Source organism: Podarcis pityusensis (assembly GCF_964106645.2).
Source record: "Podarcis pityusensis genome assembly, chromosome: 5".
Taxonomy (NCBI): Eukaryota; Metazoa; Chordata; class Lepidosauria; order Squamata; family Lacertidae; genus Podarcis; species Podarcis pityusensis.
The window spans coordinates 29,585,452-29,601,717 of NC_138032.1; the positions used below are offsets into that span (position 1 = coordinate 29,585,452).

The 16,266-nt window shown below is 42.1% G+C and overlaps 1 protein-coding gene across 13 annotated transcripts in view; it reads left to right on the forward strand.

Annotated features, from left to right (window-relative positions):
* Positions 1–16,266, forward strand: part of DOCK10 (dedicator of cytokinesis 10) — a 189,021-nt gene that overhangs the window by 69,412 nt on the left and 103,343 nt on the right. For 2 of the 13 annotated variants that reach the window (XM_081006842.1, XM_081006843.1), the window contains exon 1: positions 12,869–13,052. The exons of 10 other annotated variants lie outside the window; for them this stretch is intronic. In XM_081006842.1, coding sequence (XP_080862968.1) covers positions 12,948–13,052 — 105 coding nt within the window. In that variant the 5' untranslated portion in view covers positions 12,869–12,947. Of the gene's footprint in view, positions 1–12,868; positions 13,053–16,266 lie in introns of those variants that run through there. One more of the 13 variants, XM_081006835.1, reaches the window with a different exon arrangement.

Sequence of the window (16,266 nt, forward strand, 5' to 3'; positions counted from 1 at the left end):
CCCCTTCTCCTTGTGCCCTCAATCTTTCCCAACATCAGGGTCTTTTCCAGGGAGTCTTCTCTTCTCATGAGGTGGCCAAAGTATTGGAGCCTCAGCTTCACGATCTGTTCTTCCAGTGAGCACTCAGGGCTGATTTCCTTCAGAATGGATAGGTTTGTTCTTCTTGCAGTCCATGGGACTCTCAAGAGTCTCCTCCAGCACCAAAAGCAGACAGAACGACTCAGAAACAAATTGAAATTTTTCAAAAGCACCTATACAGACAAAAGCATGAATCATGGGGTCGTTGCATACCCCTATAAAATTATTTATTTATTTTTATTTAACAAAATGTATATACTGCTTGGCTGTAAAAATAATAAGCTCTAAGCCTATTTCGTAGGAGGCTTTGGCTTTATGTTTGCTAGGAAGGTTTAGTGAGCTTGAGTGGTTATAATGAGGGAGAAAATGGCTTTGTGTGGAACACTAGAATGGCATCAGTGATGGTGTGGCCTTTCCTCTCATCTTCAATAAAAATCTAATGTGAGATACAACTAAGTGTGCCCTAGAGACAAAGACTGTTTTGTCTTCACTGCCTACTCATTTGTATTTTCTGTTCGCTATTACCTTCCGTGAAAATGGTTTCTGGATTTGATTATGCTCCCTTTGTTAATCTGTTAATTCTGTTCTCTCACTCATTTCCTTATGTGTTTAGGTGGTCCATTCTGTGTAAGCCATGGTGTGTTTTTTCCTTTTGTTTTATTTTACCTAGTGCGTAGCACATTAACAATGGCGAGGAGGCTCATTGTCTTGAATTATTGCCGCCATTCAAATAGTCTGTGATTCAGTGCATGTAGCCATGCGTTTGGGGTGGATCTGTTATGTGAAACAGTCACCAACATGGATGACCATAAACCTGGATTGCTTAAAAAGGGCTATTAGGCAAATTCAAGGAGGAAAGGCTATTGATGGCTACTAGCCATGATGGCTGTGCTCTGCCTCCACAGTCAGAGGCAGCAATGCTTCTGAAATACCAGTTGCTTGAAAACACAGGCAAGGAGAACGCTGCTTGTGGGCTTCCCATAGGCCTCTGGTTGGCTACTATAAGAACAGCCACTGGCCTGATCTAGCAGGATCTTCTTTTGCTCTTACATTCTTAAATCCTGAAGCTGTTGCCAAGGAGTACAGGGCTCATGCCCCTTTAATAATTATGTAGAAGATGGCTTTTCTTCTTTTTTGGTGATCACTCGTAACAATGAGTATGTAAGTAACTGTGGAGGCCAATTCTGGATCCACATCCTTCCACAGTGGGGACATTGGTTTCCGGGTGGGAGTTGATCATAGTGTGGATTTGCCAAGCGTGCCTTCCTCTTAGCATGTTTCTCCCTTGCCTCCTGACTTTGAGTGTCTTCAAAGCCCATTACACCTTTGGTAAAGGCTGTTATGCAACTGGAGCACTCACAGGCAAGTGTTTCCCAATTGTTGGTGTTTATACTACTTGTTTTTTAAAAAAATGCCTTGATACAGTCTTTAAATCTCTTTTGTTGACCACCAGCATTACGTTTTCCATTTTTAAGTTCGGAATAGAGTAGTTGCTTTGGAAGACGATAATCTGGCATCTGTACAACATGACCAGTCCAATGAAGCTGATGTTGAAGAATCATTTCTTCAACACTGGTGATCTTTGCTTCTTCTGAATATGGCATTTCAGCACTGGCAGCATATGCCACTCTACCTACTAATATCTCACAGATGAACTGAGGAGTTCTGTGTTTTCTCACAAGCTTTACATGCTCACGTCAAATACAAGTTGCTCATCTGGGAGACAACTCTTTATTGATCACACAACTACAAAACAGGGTTCATTTGTGATGGTTAGATTCGTAAGCAATGGTAACAGAAGTGATGACTGCTATGTTGGCTTCTGTGAAAGGCAAAGACCAATCAAACTGTTTCAAATGATTTATTGTATTCGACTGTTTTAATAGGGTACAACTGTGCCTGCATTTAAAAAGTTAATCAAGATGATTGTGCAAAATATTGTTCACCATTTTTTTTTTTTTTTTTTTTTTTTTGGTAGAGGCATCTTGCAAATCTCCCTCAACACAATATGCTGTTCTCATGGGAAAAGTCACAGATTATGGAAATGCCTTTCTCAGGGTGGTTTCAATATATAATTTCACTTCCATGCTCTCAAAATCAGGAAATGGTTTTGACTAAATATTAAAATACACACAAACATATCCATGCAATGCTAGAGGTGTGAGAATAGAGCCAAAGTTCTGTTTTTGCTTTGCTCTTTAATAAAAAGGGAGAGAAGAGGAATTAGGTAGGCAAATTTCACCATGTGTTACGTTTGTTTGTTTAAGGTGGATTAGGAAAGCACTCCTATGCTTGAGCAGTACAGTGCAGGAGATCATAGTTCTAAAAGATTAGGTAAATAATGTTTAGATAAAAATTTAAAAGGTACACAAAATGGCATGGATATGAGAGTTGTTATATTTATTTGTTAAATTTGTGTACCACCATTCGTCCATAGATCTCATGGCTGTTCACAGCATAAAAACACAAGATAAAAATATAAAATACATAATAATAACAAAAGCAACCCCACCCCCTCCCACAAACACATTTAAAAGGATATAGGATGCTAGTCAGCCAAAGGCCTGGTTGAAGAGGAATGTTTTTGCCGGGTGCCTAAGTTGTTGTCCATTTTTAGGAATGATCCATTTCACATTGTTAGGAATGAGGTGAAACTTGTGTTCACAATAGTAATGGGAGTGCTAGCTGTAGGTGTGATTCCCCAGGAACAACACTTTATAATTTAAACGGTAGGAAAAAGATCTTCTTGCAATGGACGTGTTGCCTTGGGTAAATCCTCTAGGTTGCCAGAAATATCTGAGTAATTGCCACACTTTTAAGGAGGGCTCAAAAATGAATTGGAATTGGAACACAAGGAAAGCAGGCTAACAATGGTACAGGCTCAGCCCAAGCACAGGGTCAAGCAAGGCAAGAGATGCAGAACTGAACAGAAGCAACCATGATGTCCCAACTGTTGTCATGCCCCTCTTGCCAAGCTTTTAAAGATGAGGTGGGATGATCTCACTTATGAGACTCTTACCTTATTAGACTGCTTTATATGGAAACACATGCTCCACCTGGACTGGGGCGTCTGATCCCACCTACGAAGGTGATGCCTGGTTCTTGGTGAAAACACTGTGTCTGACTGCAGCTCTGCCACCACTTCATCCACCTCAGATGGTCAAAGCCCTCTCCACTCCTTAATGAATCCCCATGCTGTGCAGGAGTGGTGATGTAGAGAGTTGGCAGATCTTCTCCTCCCTTTCTGATATCTAGAGTCTCAAAGGGAGAACTTCCATCCTCGGGTACCAGCTTTCAAGTCTCTTCTTCATTTCTTCTCCATTCTCCCCCTGCTGCTTCTGCTCCTCTTCTATCTCGAGCTGCCAAACCATTCGAGATCCTGATGGATCCATGAAAATTAGAAACTATGAAGAATTTGTAGGGGGTTTTTTGAGGTAGAAGAGAATATTAACTACCTTTTGATGTTTGCTGTCAGGTTCCTTTTGGGAGGGAGGGCAGGATTCAAATTAAATAAATCAATATGCCCTTGTGTAAGAATTAAACATTTTAACACAGTCTCTTAGACATGTGCCATACAACAATGTCTTGAAGGTAAAAGAATGCTTGGTCCATGAATGGAGTTTGCAAATGTGAGATGGCCCGCTTTGCTTAATATTGATGCACAAAGGACCTAACAGAGCTCCCAAAATCCCTGGGCAAAACGTTTCAACTAAATAACACCCCAAATTAATTAGGTAGTAGCTGATCAAGCAATTACGGAACATATCCTGTTTTCACAGCAGAATGGAAGGAAAAATGGCTGTCATGGGTAGAGGCAAAGCCCAGCTCAATTAAGAATCTGATGTGCTGTCTATTAAAGGAAATGGAAGACTAGCTTCACGTATTACCAGGAATGCAGGAGCAGAATTCAAAATAGAGCCTTGGGTAAACATGAGGCTAAAAGGCCTCTAAATTACTTGATCCATACTGAAACATCTATGGAATCAACTTCCATCAAGGAAAGAAAAACCCTTGTGGGTCACAGTGTGAATGACATGTGCAAATTAAATTACTATTCCCTCTGTGGAAGTAAAGGCATTGGGAAGAGTTCTGGCCTTCAACTTCTGCCTGATGAGCTCCTGTTCTGTGAAAGTCTTCTGGAAGGAAGGAAGCTATTATTACTCTGTCCTTAAACTCTTAATGACTGACTGTTTGTAACAATTAGATGAAAGTGTGAGGTCATGCAAGGGAAAACGGTTGTCTCACATAAGTGATAGCTAAATAGTTGCTGGTGGCTAGCAACCTGACTCATATGCTGATCCAGTTGGAACAGATGAACCAAAATAGGCTAGGTGTTGTTGTTGTTTAGCCGTTTAGTCATGTCCGACTCTTCGTGACCCCATGGACCAGAGCATGCCAGGCACTCCTGTCTTTCACTGCCTCCCACAGTTTGGTCAAACTCATGCTGGTAGCTTCAAGAACACTGTCCAACCATCTCATCCTCTGTCGTCCCCTTCTCCTTGTGCCCTCAATCTTTCCCAACATCAGGGTCTTTTCCAAGGAGTCTTCTCTTCTCATGAGGTGGTCAAAGTATTGGAGCCTCAGCTTTACGATCTGTCCTTCCAGTGAGCACTCAGGGCTGATTTCCTTAAGAATGGATAGGTTTGATCTTCTTGCAGTCCATGGGACTCTCAAGAGTCTCCTCCAGCACCATAATTCAAAAGAATCAATTCTTCGGCAATCAGCCTTCTTTATGGTCCAGCTCTCACTTCCATACATATAGGCTAGGTAATCTGCATTAAAATATCCCAGACCCTTTCCTGGAAAAGTCAACTTTACAATGATTTACCTGTCTCAGTGCTTGTTTGTTGAGATCTGTACCAGTTAAATAGGTTATTGTTAAGTGTACCAATTAGCTAGGTAGCCAAGTTGTGCATGACCTAGAAGCCCAATAATTTTGACCCAGCATCCTCTGTGATGTGGCAGAGGAGGGAAAAATATGAAGTTGTGCATCAATTTTTACTGCTGACAATTCTAGAAGCTCCTAGGTAGCATCTGGGCTATCATGAAATTGCTGGTAGGTAGATGTGGCATGTGAAATATAGAGGCATGACCCAATAGTGCAGCTGTTGACAGATTCTGTTTTCTGGTGGATGGAAGGTGCAGAGAAGCTGGCTAGAAAGGACACGCAGGGGCAGTTGCTGAAGATTACTATTAGAACTGCTGTCAATAATTCCATAGAAGTTTAGACAGTGCCCAGAACCCCCAGTACTTTGACATAGCTTGTGAGAGGATTTAGAGATAGCCAGTTGTCGTAATCTCTTATGAACAGGGAAGACTAAAGAGCTTCTTTAGAAACTACAACCTCTTTTGAGGAGATCCTGCCAAATATGGGGAAGTGGCAGGGGGCAGCAAGGCAGCAGAAGGCAGAGCAGGCTAGGAGCTCATAAACTTTCTTTCTTGATGCTTTAGGTCAGAAACCAGCAGCTTTACTGCAAGCCCTGTTAAGTGTAGCAGGAAATGATGCATGGAGCATGTTATTTTTTATCAAAGAGTGGCATCACCCCTCTCTCCTTGACTCTAAATGACTTTCTCCATCATGTCCTGCATGGAGTCATGGGGTTATATTTGTAGCCAACATGAAATGTCTCACACAAGGAATATTTACATGTTAATCTCCCCACCCCCCTGCCTGAATAATTGCTCCATCTCTGATAGCAAACATGTTGGGAAGAGCAAGGGTACTCTTGCAGGCTATTGGTTCACCAATTAAAGCAAGCACTGTCTCAACTGAGGAATAACTCATATCAAAAAAGTTTAGATTGCTAAATTACCATACCTTCAAAATTGTGCATCCCTGAAGGAAAGTCAGCACAATATGCCTTTGATGCTTTATTTTATTTCATTTTGCATAGAGTGCAGCTTCTGTGGTTGCTGGAGACTCAGATGCAGATGCTTCACAGATTGCTGCAAATAAAGGAAATTGGACAGGCAGCTTTGCTGCTGAATGCTACAAAATGAGCAGTGAACTGTTGGTCCTTCAATTGGACATCATATGTCAAGGTCCAGTGGGTTCCGGGGGATGATGGACAAACCTTCCACCACTATTTGAGACACACATGTCAGTAATTTTCAACCAAACCTAATGGAGTGGTTTCTGTTTTTCCCCCAGTAAGCATTTATTCAGTGCTCTGCAGTCTCCCTGGCTGCTGGTGCTTCCTCGTCTAAAAAAGCCCCATGCCTCATGTCTTCCCCCTGGGCTTTGATTGAAACCTGGACACCCAGGAAGTCTGCAAAGTGCTGATGATTTGTAGAATGAAAGAGGCTATACAGTGGTACCTCGGGTTAAGTACTTAATTCATTCCGGAGGTCTGTTCTTAACCTGAAATTGTTCTTAACCTGAAGCAACACTTTAGCTAATGGGGCCTCCTCCTGCTGCTGCACTGCTGGAGCACGATTTCTGTTCTCATCCTGAAGCAAAGTTCTTAACCTGAGGTACTGTTTCTGGGTTAGCGGAGTCTGTAACCTGAAGCGTATGTAACCCGAGGTACCGCTGTAGTCACAAACAGTCCATGGACCCTTGAAAAGTAAAGTTTTCATTTTCAAATGCAAATTCCTATCTAATTACTTGATGTGAAATTGTTGAGAGGGCATGCAAGACAGGGCACAGCACTAGTTCTATGTGAACACCATTTTTATTCACCCAGGACTTTTAGACTGTTGAGCATGTATTCATAATCTACCTTAAATCTGAGGTTAAGGATAACCCAGAACGAAGTGGTTTGGAGGGCTTACTGGATTCCATCCAGGCTGTACCAAAAGGGCATGAGAACAGGAGCTATCTTTTTGAGACGTAACACTGATGAGGGCACATTAATTCACATGACCTGATCCTGCCCAGTAATGCAACCCTTATGCAGAAGTATGCAGATACTTAAACAGGATTGCCTTTATCCTCGAAACAAAATTGGGGAGTTTAACATTTGGGGATGTTACCATGTCAAAGCATGCTTCATCGACTAGAAACATGAAAAGGCACCATTGCTCCTAAACTTGACTGTTGGATTTGAGGACATTTCTGTCCTTACACTCAGGGACAAAGCAATTTATGATTGCAAGATGAAGCCATACACTACCTACTTTTCACTTGCTGGGATGCAGAGGCGCAGTCTTGCACCCAGTATTGAGGGGCCCCAGTATTGCACACACTGCTCACCTGTGACATCATGCACACACCATGTGTTGCACACCCATCGAATTTCTTTTTAAGGAGGTGGTAACATAATGCTCAGCCTTGGTTTTGCAAACCTTAAAGTTGCCTCTTCCTCTTCTAAACCAACTTGCCCTTCTCGGCTCACCTAAACCAGTGCCAAGCATCTGTTCAGTGTGTAACCATCCAGAGCTCCTCTCTCTTTGTGTGTGTTTAAATCTAGATCTGTTCTGCTCAAATGGTGCTTTGTCACTGACTTCATTGGGATATCGATCCTGTTCAAAATCTGGTTCCACTTATTTTAAAGTGTATGGCTTTATATATCTACTGAGGGAAGTGGGACTTTGCTATTGCTCTTCACTAACGGCTGCACTTGCAGAATTCCTTCTCCATTTTGAAGCTGAAAGCAGAAGACAAAACAGTCTCAGCTTCGTTTGCTAGGTGGAAGCCATTTGGATGAAGTTCAATTATTTATCTTGCCATTACAGTGGTTGTTTGGGCCAAAACAATGTGTTCTCTGGCCAATGTACAAAAGCCTCCCTTCCTTTGTAAATTCCCTTTAAGGGCAAAGCATATTTACCGTATTTCTCTGTTGGAGAGGCAGGGCAGAGTTGGAGCTATGTTGTCTTCCATTAGGGCTATTCGCAACAACAGCATTCTTCGTCTTTATACAATTTGAACCAAATGTCTCTATGTGTGTGTGTGTGTGTGAGAGAGAGAGAGAGAGAGAGAGAGAGAGAGAGAGAGACATATATTTGCATGGCAAAGGTATTTTAGGGGCAAGGAAATCTTAGAATGCTTTCCTGAGATAAAGTGTTGCAGATAATGTCCAATGTCCTTTCCAGCTACTGAAAAAAGAATCTCTACTTTCAGTGAAGTCAGCAGGGCTTGAGGGATCCTGTGTTAACTCCCGAGTCTGTCAGGGACATTTCGCCTTGGCAGTTCTTTTCAGAGTGTCATGCGAGAAGTTTTCAGAACGCCGCCAGTGTTGGTGGTACGAGAGAAAACAAGGACAAATACCAACTTTGTTAATGTTGTGGTTCTTCCTTGGTAGTCACTGGGAATGTCTGCATAGCTTGGCAAAGACCTTTTGCTTTCTTTTCCATTCTTTATTGCCAGACGCCATTGCATTTCAGTACTTCACTCAGTGGGAGTACAGTGAACCCACTCTTCTGCAAGTCTTCAGAGCAAGCAAGCAAGCAAGTCCTCCAGACTACAGTTCCAATCATCTCCAACCAGTGGTCATGCTGTGTGAGGGTGAAAGGAGTTTTATTCCTGCTCCTGGTGATACACAGGCAGAGAGGCTAAGGCTTAGCCAGGGCCTGTACCAGAACCACAATCCAATTTGCAACACCGGGACAGCACTAGAAGCAGAGTCTATGCCATTACTTTCTTATAAGGAAGCAAATAGCTGCCATTCACATTCTTGTGGGGAACTAAAATACTGTGTGTAGGGAAAACATATTGGGTGATTTGGCCACCAGAGAGAGGGATATACTGAAGGGAGCAATATTCCTCTTGAAAGCACTTCCAGTATTTGGAAGAATGGCCATTATTGCCCCATCTGTACAGTACACTTAAAGCAGTATCATGCCACTTTAAATAGTCATGGCTTCCGCCAAAGTTTTCTGGCAACTGTACTTTGTTAAGGATGCTGAGAGTTATTAGGATACCTCCTCCATTCTGCTCATGGAGCTACAATTCTCAGAGTATTTTAACAATCCCTCTTCCCAGGGAACTGGAAATTATACTTCCGTGAGGGGAATGGAGGTCTCCTAGCAACTCTCAGCACCATTAACAACAGTTTTCAGGATTCTGTGGGGGAAACTAACTGGTTAAAGTGGTATCCCAGTGTTTTAAATGTATAGTGAGGATGGAGCCTATGTTTCCAAAGTGGGAGGTGGGAAGGAAGCAATGCAGAGAATTTCTGCACACAAACATGCCAGTCCCAAATGCTTCTGCCTGATGGAGGAAGTTGTCCCTTGTCTTCCAACTCAGGGTCTGGAGGCTGTGGTTAGTTTGGGTCATCAGCAATGGTGCGGTTAGGTAATTTAATGATGTGGACTTAATGGTTGTATGGAGGTGGGGGAGAGGGCTTCTCAGATATTAATGTATATTGCTTCAAAATGTGGAAAGCTAGTTCTGCTGCTTTGGGGGGCCTTTCCTGATGATTTTGCTGAGAGAGCCCCAATGGTCCATCTCTGACCACACCACTGGGCATCAGGTCCAGATTTGGAAGAAATAGGACTGTCCTTTGCTGTGTCCATGTTAGTGGCTGAATGGCCATGTGAGAGTGGGAGAAGAACTTTTCACCCATTTCTTTTTGCCTTTCCATTAACCAATGAGGCGGCTGCCATTGCAAGGGATGGTTATAGGGGTACTGTAAGTACAGATTTTCTGCTTAGTTACTGGAAAGAGACTGTGTGGTTGAGAGTGATGGAGTTGGGTAAGGAAGGACAGTAACTTTCCGTTCCTCCAACAGCCACCCGCAAAACGTGACTGTCCTTTAGAGAGTTCCTTAATGAAGACAATTTTTGTAAGATCAAACCAGAACTGCAATCAACATTTTTGTTGGTCCCCAAAATAGAAGCTTCCATAATTCAGCACAACCCTTTTAGAGGTCTAGCTATAGTGCCAAAACAATATTTGATACCTTGGTGTTGCAAACAATCAGGTTACTACAATCAGCAACAATTTGCTACATGATGAAGAGCTGTGGGAATTATTTTTTGTAATCAACCAGCAAGATCTCTTGTATGGCGAACGGGTGAGCATATTCAGCTTGTTTTCCACATGTAGTGTTGTACCTGAGTGTTTTTGGAATAGGTATTGGGGGGGGGGGTGTTGCTCCTCTGTTTCCATGGATGACCAGCCAGGGATGTGCTTTAGCCTCTGCTAGAATCCAGCCTTTGCTGCTGTTGCTGCAGCTCCCTGGAATTAATGACCAGCCCAAATCAGGCAGGTGTCTGGTGTGATGATGTTTAGGCAACTACTGAAGACATTTTTGTTTTGTAAGGTATTGCCTGAGGTGTAACCTAGTCATTTAATCAATTTAATATCTGATGAAATAATGTTGAATTTTCAAGAAACCTTTTGGTTTAATATGCTGTGTGAAGGGCTTTCCTTGTTTACCCGAGCTCCAGGAAATTTCCCGGAAATTGCAGCTGTGCCCTTAATGAGTGCATTATTTAGGCAATATTTAAATGGTATGGTATCCTATCCTGTGATTAGCTCCACCTTCACCACTACTATGAAGCTGTATTTGGAGTTCATGCCAGAGTGGTGGACCCAAGTTCCAAATTTGTCTGTTCACTGAAAAAAAAACTCATGGAGTCTGTTCAACTGAAGCTACCATTGCACATTACAAATACCCAACTGGTGACCAGTACCATCCACGTAAAATGATAAGAGTTGGATGGGACTTCGAAGGTCATCTAGGTCAACCCCCTGCCACAGGTAAGTATTGTAAAGCATCTTCTTGTAGCAAAGTAAGTGAGAGAATGGACATGATGGAGACCAATGTTTCACTGGTGCCAGCACAATGCTGAACATGAATATATTGCAATGTCAGGCAGACATTTTTCACTCCAGATTCAGAGCATCATTGTGGCAATCATTTCATGTGTCAGGGCCCAGCTCAACGATATGTACACCATGAACAAAAATTAGCTTCAAACATGTGCAGAGTGGAATTTCCTCTAAAATGAGTCACCATTAACACTTTCTAGATTAGGTTTTCAGATCAGGTTCTCAGAGCATCAACCCTTTTTTTAAAAAATGACAAATTGAAAGAGCAGTCATACAACTGAAGAATAGAAACCCAAATCTGTTTCGTTTCTCATACCTCGTCCTAGAATTCATTCCTCCCAAAGTTCCATAGCCCTTTCCAAAATTTTGTTTCTCCTTTCCTACTGAAGTTGATTTTGTGATGGCAATCTGGATTACAGTGAGAGGTTAGGAAGAGAAATACTAAAATACATGCAATTGTTCAGCATTCTTTATATACATCATTTTAGCTAATTATTTCAAATGTAAGACTTTTTACTAAGCAGCCAGTGACCCAAACTAACACTGCTAACTTTTGGGATTATATTGCTTTTCTCTCCCTCCTGAGGCTTGGGAGCATCACTAGATATTCCTGTCAGTTGCTAGAGCAGGTGTGGGAAACCTTTGGTCTTCCAGAAGTTATTAAACTGCAACTCCTCTCAGCCCTAACAAGCATGGCCAATAGCCAAGGATGATGGGAATTGTAGTTCATCAATGTCTGGAGGGCAAAAGTCCAATGCTCTTCTTGGCTTGTGTGAGTGGCTATTGGGATCTAGGTCTTGAGTTAAGTCTAGCTTTAGCTAAAGTAAAAAGCTTGCTTACCACCTCTCCTATCCCTCCCTCCCTGTAATCCCTATCTAACCTATTTCAGCTGTTTAGGAAGAGAGTGTGTATGTATGTATGTATGTATGTATGTATGTGTGTGTCTGTGTGTGTGTGTATATATATATATATGAATTAAACAAAGGAGCAATGAATGGTTCTATCGCCATTTAAAACTCATTTGTGCTAGATTGTGTAGTTGCTTTCAAGGGTGATTGTAAGCATCAGAAATAAAGGAAGGCAGCTCTTATTAACTAGAGTTTGGAAACAGGAAAAGAAAATTGATAGAAACAGGCCCCTAGTAAGTCAGTTGAATTGGAATTGGGAAGGGAAGGAGATACTGCAAATTACTTGGCTGCAGGGGTGTAGTGTGTAGAGGGCCGGGGGGGGCAGTAGCCCCAGATGCATGATATTGAGGGAGTGTGAACTATGTGCCCCCATGCAGGGATTTCTGTCCTGCCTGCCACCTGGGATCTCTGGGACACAGAGCCTAGCCTGGCCTTGCCGCTGTGTCCCCAGCCCCCTCTCTGAATGGCTGCCCAGCCAACGTTGGTATGTGACCGCCATACTCCATGCCCTGTGCCTGTGCAGCGGGTTTTGTTCACCCCCCATGCCCAGTCCCTGGTCCCACCTGGTGAGAACACGGACACAGGGGTCCTGGGCACCAACAAAGGATGCAACACCACTGCTTGGTTGGAGAGCTGCATTGCAAAATTCAGAAATGTGTGAAATTCAAAGGATGCTTGCGATTCAGTTCACACATGGTTTTGGAAAGTGTGAGTTAAGTCCATTCACCTTCAAATGCCATCTGATTTTCTTCCCAAACCCTCGTTGACACCCTCCATGCAGTTTCCACCTCCTAGTCATGGAAGATTTGAGCTTCTTCTAGAAAATGTCTCCATCTTCCTAGGGAAGCCTTGCTTGCTTGCCCCTTACTGAAGTTGAAATTGCTAATTGGGTGGAGCAATTGTGTGAGTTTGGGGTAACCAGGTTTCTTCTAATCAGAATTTCTTAACTGAAACAGGATTTTCTTATGAGTGGGTCTGCAAAGGGAAATATTGTGCCTAAGGCGTCATCCCCACTAAGATTTTATTTGCGGTTCACTGAAGCACCATCTTTTTTATAGCTCACAGGAAGTAATGAGTTATAACTGAGGGTGCTGGGGCTTTTTTTAAAATGCAGCTTCTGTGAATGCAGTAAATGCTCATACTATACTTCCCCTTCAGGCAGTACAGCTAAGTTTCTTCTCTTCTCTGAAGCTGGTGTAGCCAAAAGGTTAAAGGAATATGCTGCCAGGACTCCTACTGACACCATGAGTTTTAGAGGGAAAGCATTTAAAAGGGAGGCCAGTGAACTCTGGAGGAGAAAAAGGACGATTAGGCGAGTAAATCAAGCAGAAATCCACAGGTTGAGCTGCGTATGTATTATATATATATATATCTTTCCTCTTCTTTTGTCTAGTTCTTTTCTCATGCAAGTTCCCCATTCTACGGATAGGGAAGAGAGCAGAATTTGAGCTAGTTAATATCTGTGTACAAAGCCAATTGATAAAGTTGGAGGTTGCATTTCTAGTCAAACAGCATATCATGATTCTAACCCTGTCTGAATGTTATGGAACAAAATTAGTTTGAATCTAGTTTTTAATATCATCTTGGGCTTAAAATTACTCATTTTCCTGTTCCTTCAAGGAAAAAGAAAGAGGGAACTAATAATCTAGATTGGTCTGGCTTTAGACAATATGGGGGGAAATTAGTAGTATTATTAATTCAGACTGTTGCCTTGCTTGTGTTTATGACATGGAAATGCTAATCTGTCAAAGGAGGTAAATGTTGCATTACAAGAGTACAATTTTAATCTTGGTTATTAGCCAGGCAATTGGCCAAGCAGACTGATTTTCACAATGTTACATCTTCCACCTGGATACACAATAGATTTAAAACACCATTCCTTCCTAATATACATCCTTTGAAAACTGAGGCCTTTGGAAAGTGCTGCTCCTTTATCCCCTGTTGTGTGCGTTCATCATGCTTGTTTTTAATTCAAGACCTGGCACAGAATTTTGCATCTTTAAAGTGTTTCTGCTTTCACGGTTTCTTTGCAAAAGGAAGATCCAATTACTTAAGCCTGTCAAGAGAAGCTCCAGAAAGCGCAGGCATTTGGTAATAGTCTCTAGGTCAAACCAGAAAAGATTTTGAGGACTGGGGATTAGATCTCCCCTCTTTGTCATTTTTGTTTAAAAAAAGCAGCCACAGAGACAGCTCCTCCCCAGTTTGGTTGGCATGATGACACTGGCAATAGTTAACCCTTTCTCCATGCAATTTTCCTGATGCAAATCTCCCCCCAGTTGCTCTTTCTACCATTAGGGAAGCATAGTTTCCCCTAATGGGAAAGGAGATAAATGCTGAGGCAATGACGGGGTGGTGGTGGCATTAAACCCTCTCCTAAAGTGCTGTGGCAGGTTCAGGAGGGTTGAACAAGATAGTGTCAGAAATTAAAGAGACAGTATGTTCACTTGAAGAATACATGTTTTTTTCTCATGTCCAGTCCCAGGAATCCCATGTTAAATCTTTGGCTTGTTCCATCAAAGAGACTGGGTGAAAGATGATGGAGAAAATATCTGCCAGAGATTCTTGAGAACCACTGTCACTCAGAGTAGATAATTGTAAGGTAGATGGGCATCATAAGCAGATCTGGTATGGCAGTTTCCTCTGTCCCTATGCTACATCTCCTTTGACCTTTCAGATATGCAAGGATTGTTGGGGGCATAGTTAGAGGTCTGTACAATTGTGGCCAGGAATTGAGACTTTGTGGCCCTCAACAGATCATTTCCTCTCTCCCGTGATTACTATTCTATTTGCTTATTCTGAATAGAATTTTGAATCTTTGACAAGATACATATTGTATTCTGGTCTCAGAATATGGTGAGCCTTGGTTCAGGACTTGGGTTTCTAGACAGAATATTAAGATGTTTTTTTTGGAGCTGATGACCTACTGCCCTGCTTCGAAATGTCTCTTCATTTTCATCCGGAAGATTTGAAAAATAAATAGTGGTGTATGTTTTGGTCGACCTTATTTGATCAGTCTTGTTTTGTCAATCTTATCAGGTCAGTGTACGATTTGGGACATCTCATCTGCCTCATTCTTATTGTGGAAATATCTCACTGCCAATTAACTAGCATTCTGGATCAATCTAATTTAATGCAGCAAAATGGAACTCATTTGTAGCTTCTAGTTTAATGTTGCAAATAGTGGTTTTTGGAGAGTTTTTGGAAGAAACAGGGCACCCTGATCTAGCAGGGAAGGTCTCTGTGTGGAAGATGACTAAAACATGCAGGTGTGCAGCCTTGTTTGCATCAGAATACTTATCAATCCCCACTGAATTGGCTGGGTGGATACCTTAATTCAGAATGTGTGTTTCCTTCCAGAGCTGCTAGTTTGAAAGTACATATACAGGATTCATTTATTTGCCAAAAATGCATATACTGCCAAACTTAAGGGGGTGTGTGGATAACATGGCAGTCGACAGCATGAAATCAACAATATAAATATATTCACAAAACAAGTTAAAAATACACAAATCAGAAGATCAGATTAATACATCAGTATGACTGGATCACCTCTCAGTGAGTGAACACTGGGTTACACAGGGGTAGGACTGCACCAAGAATAATATTTTGTATGTGTGGTATGTGTGTGTGTGTGTGTGTGAAAGCCACATCCTGATTTAAAAACAAAATATTGGAGCATTAAAATAAAATTGTTGCTTTTAATAACATTTTTGGTTCTGATTTCATATGCAACATGAGCTGAGCTGTTGTAAACTGTGGCTGCTTAAAACAGGAAGGCACTACTCCCTGCATCTTTGAGTTTGGATTAAAGTAAGTTGCAGTCACTGTGGCCTGCTGTCCTGTTCAGGCATTTCTCAGTGGTTTCTTTTGCCTTCAGAAAAGTGCTTGAAACATGAATTCCCTTGACTTCACTTCTGCAGTTCATAACCTATGCCTTCCCACCCAATATTTCACAACTGGAGCACACTAAATACTTGTCCCAAAGGCATTTCTGCTGTCAGTATACAGTGAGTCTTCCACCCTCCCCAGAACAGCTGCAGTTTTCCTCATTGTATTCTGTAAGGCCAGGATGCACTGACCAGCCACAGTGAAGGTGACTATGACTTTTACCATACAATGCATACATAATTCAGAATCGTTCCCTAGTTTTGTTGAAATCAGTTTTATAATATTACTGTGTCATAACGTCTAATAAATCATCCCTCATTCATTTCTGCCACTTTGTGGTGAACTGTTACTGGGTTCTTCTTTCATTAACAGTAATGAAAACTGTTGATTTGAGGCAAGGGTCACCAATCTTTTCAGGCTAAGAAGATGGCATGGGCGCCAGTGGCTGCTGTGGTGGGCCAGGTGTGGAATAACCCAAATTACTGCCACAACTGGAAGTGCATAAAAAGAGACAGAATCACAGAATGGTCCAGGCATGCTGCCCCATCAACCCACTAGCCCCCACCCATCAATGGGGGAAAGGCACTCAAATTGGCTACTGCCATGTTTGCTTATAGAGAGAAGCTCTTTGCACCTCTCCTGTGTTCAGAATAGATTGCAGGATGAGTATCCTAG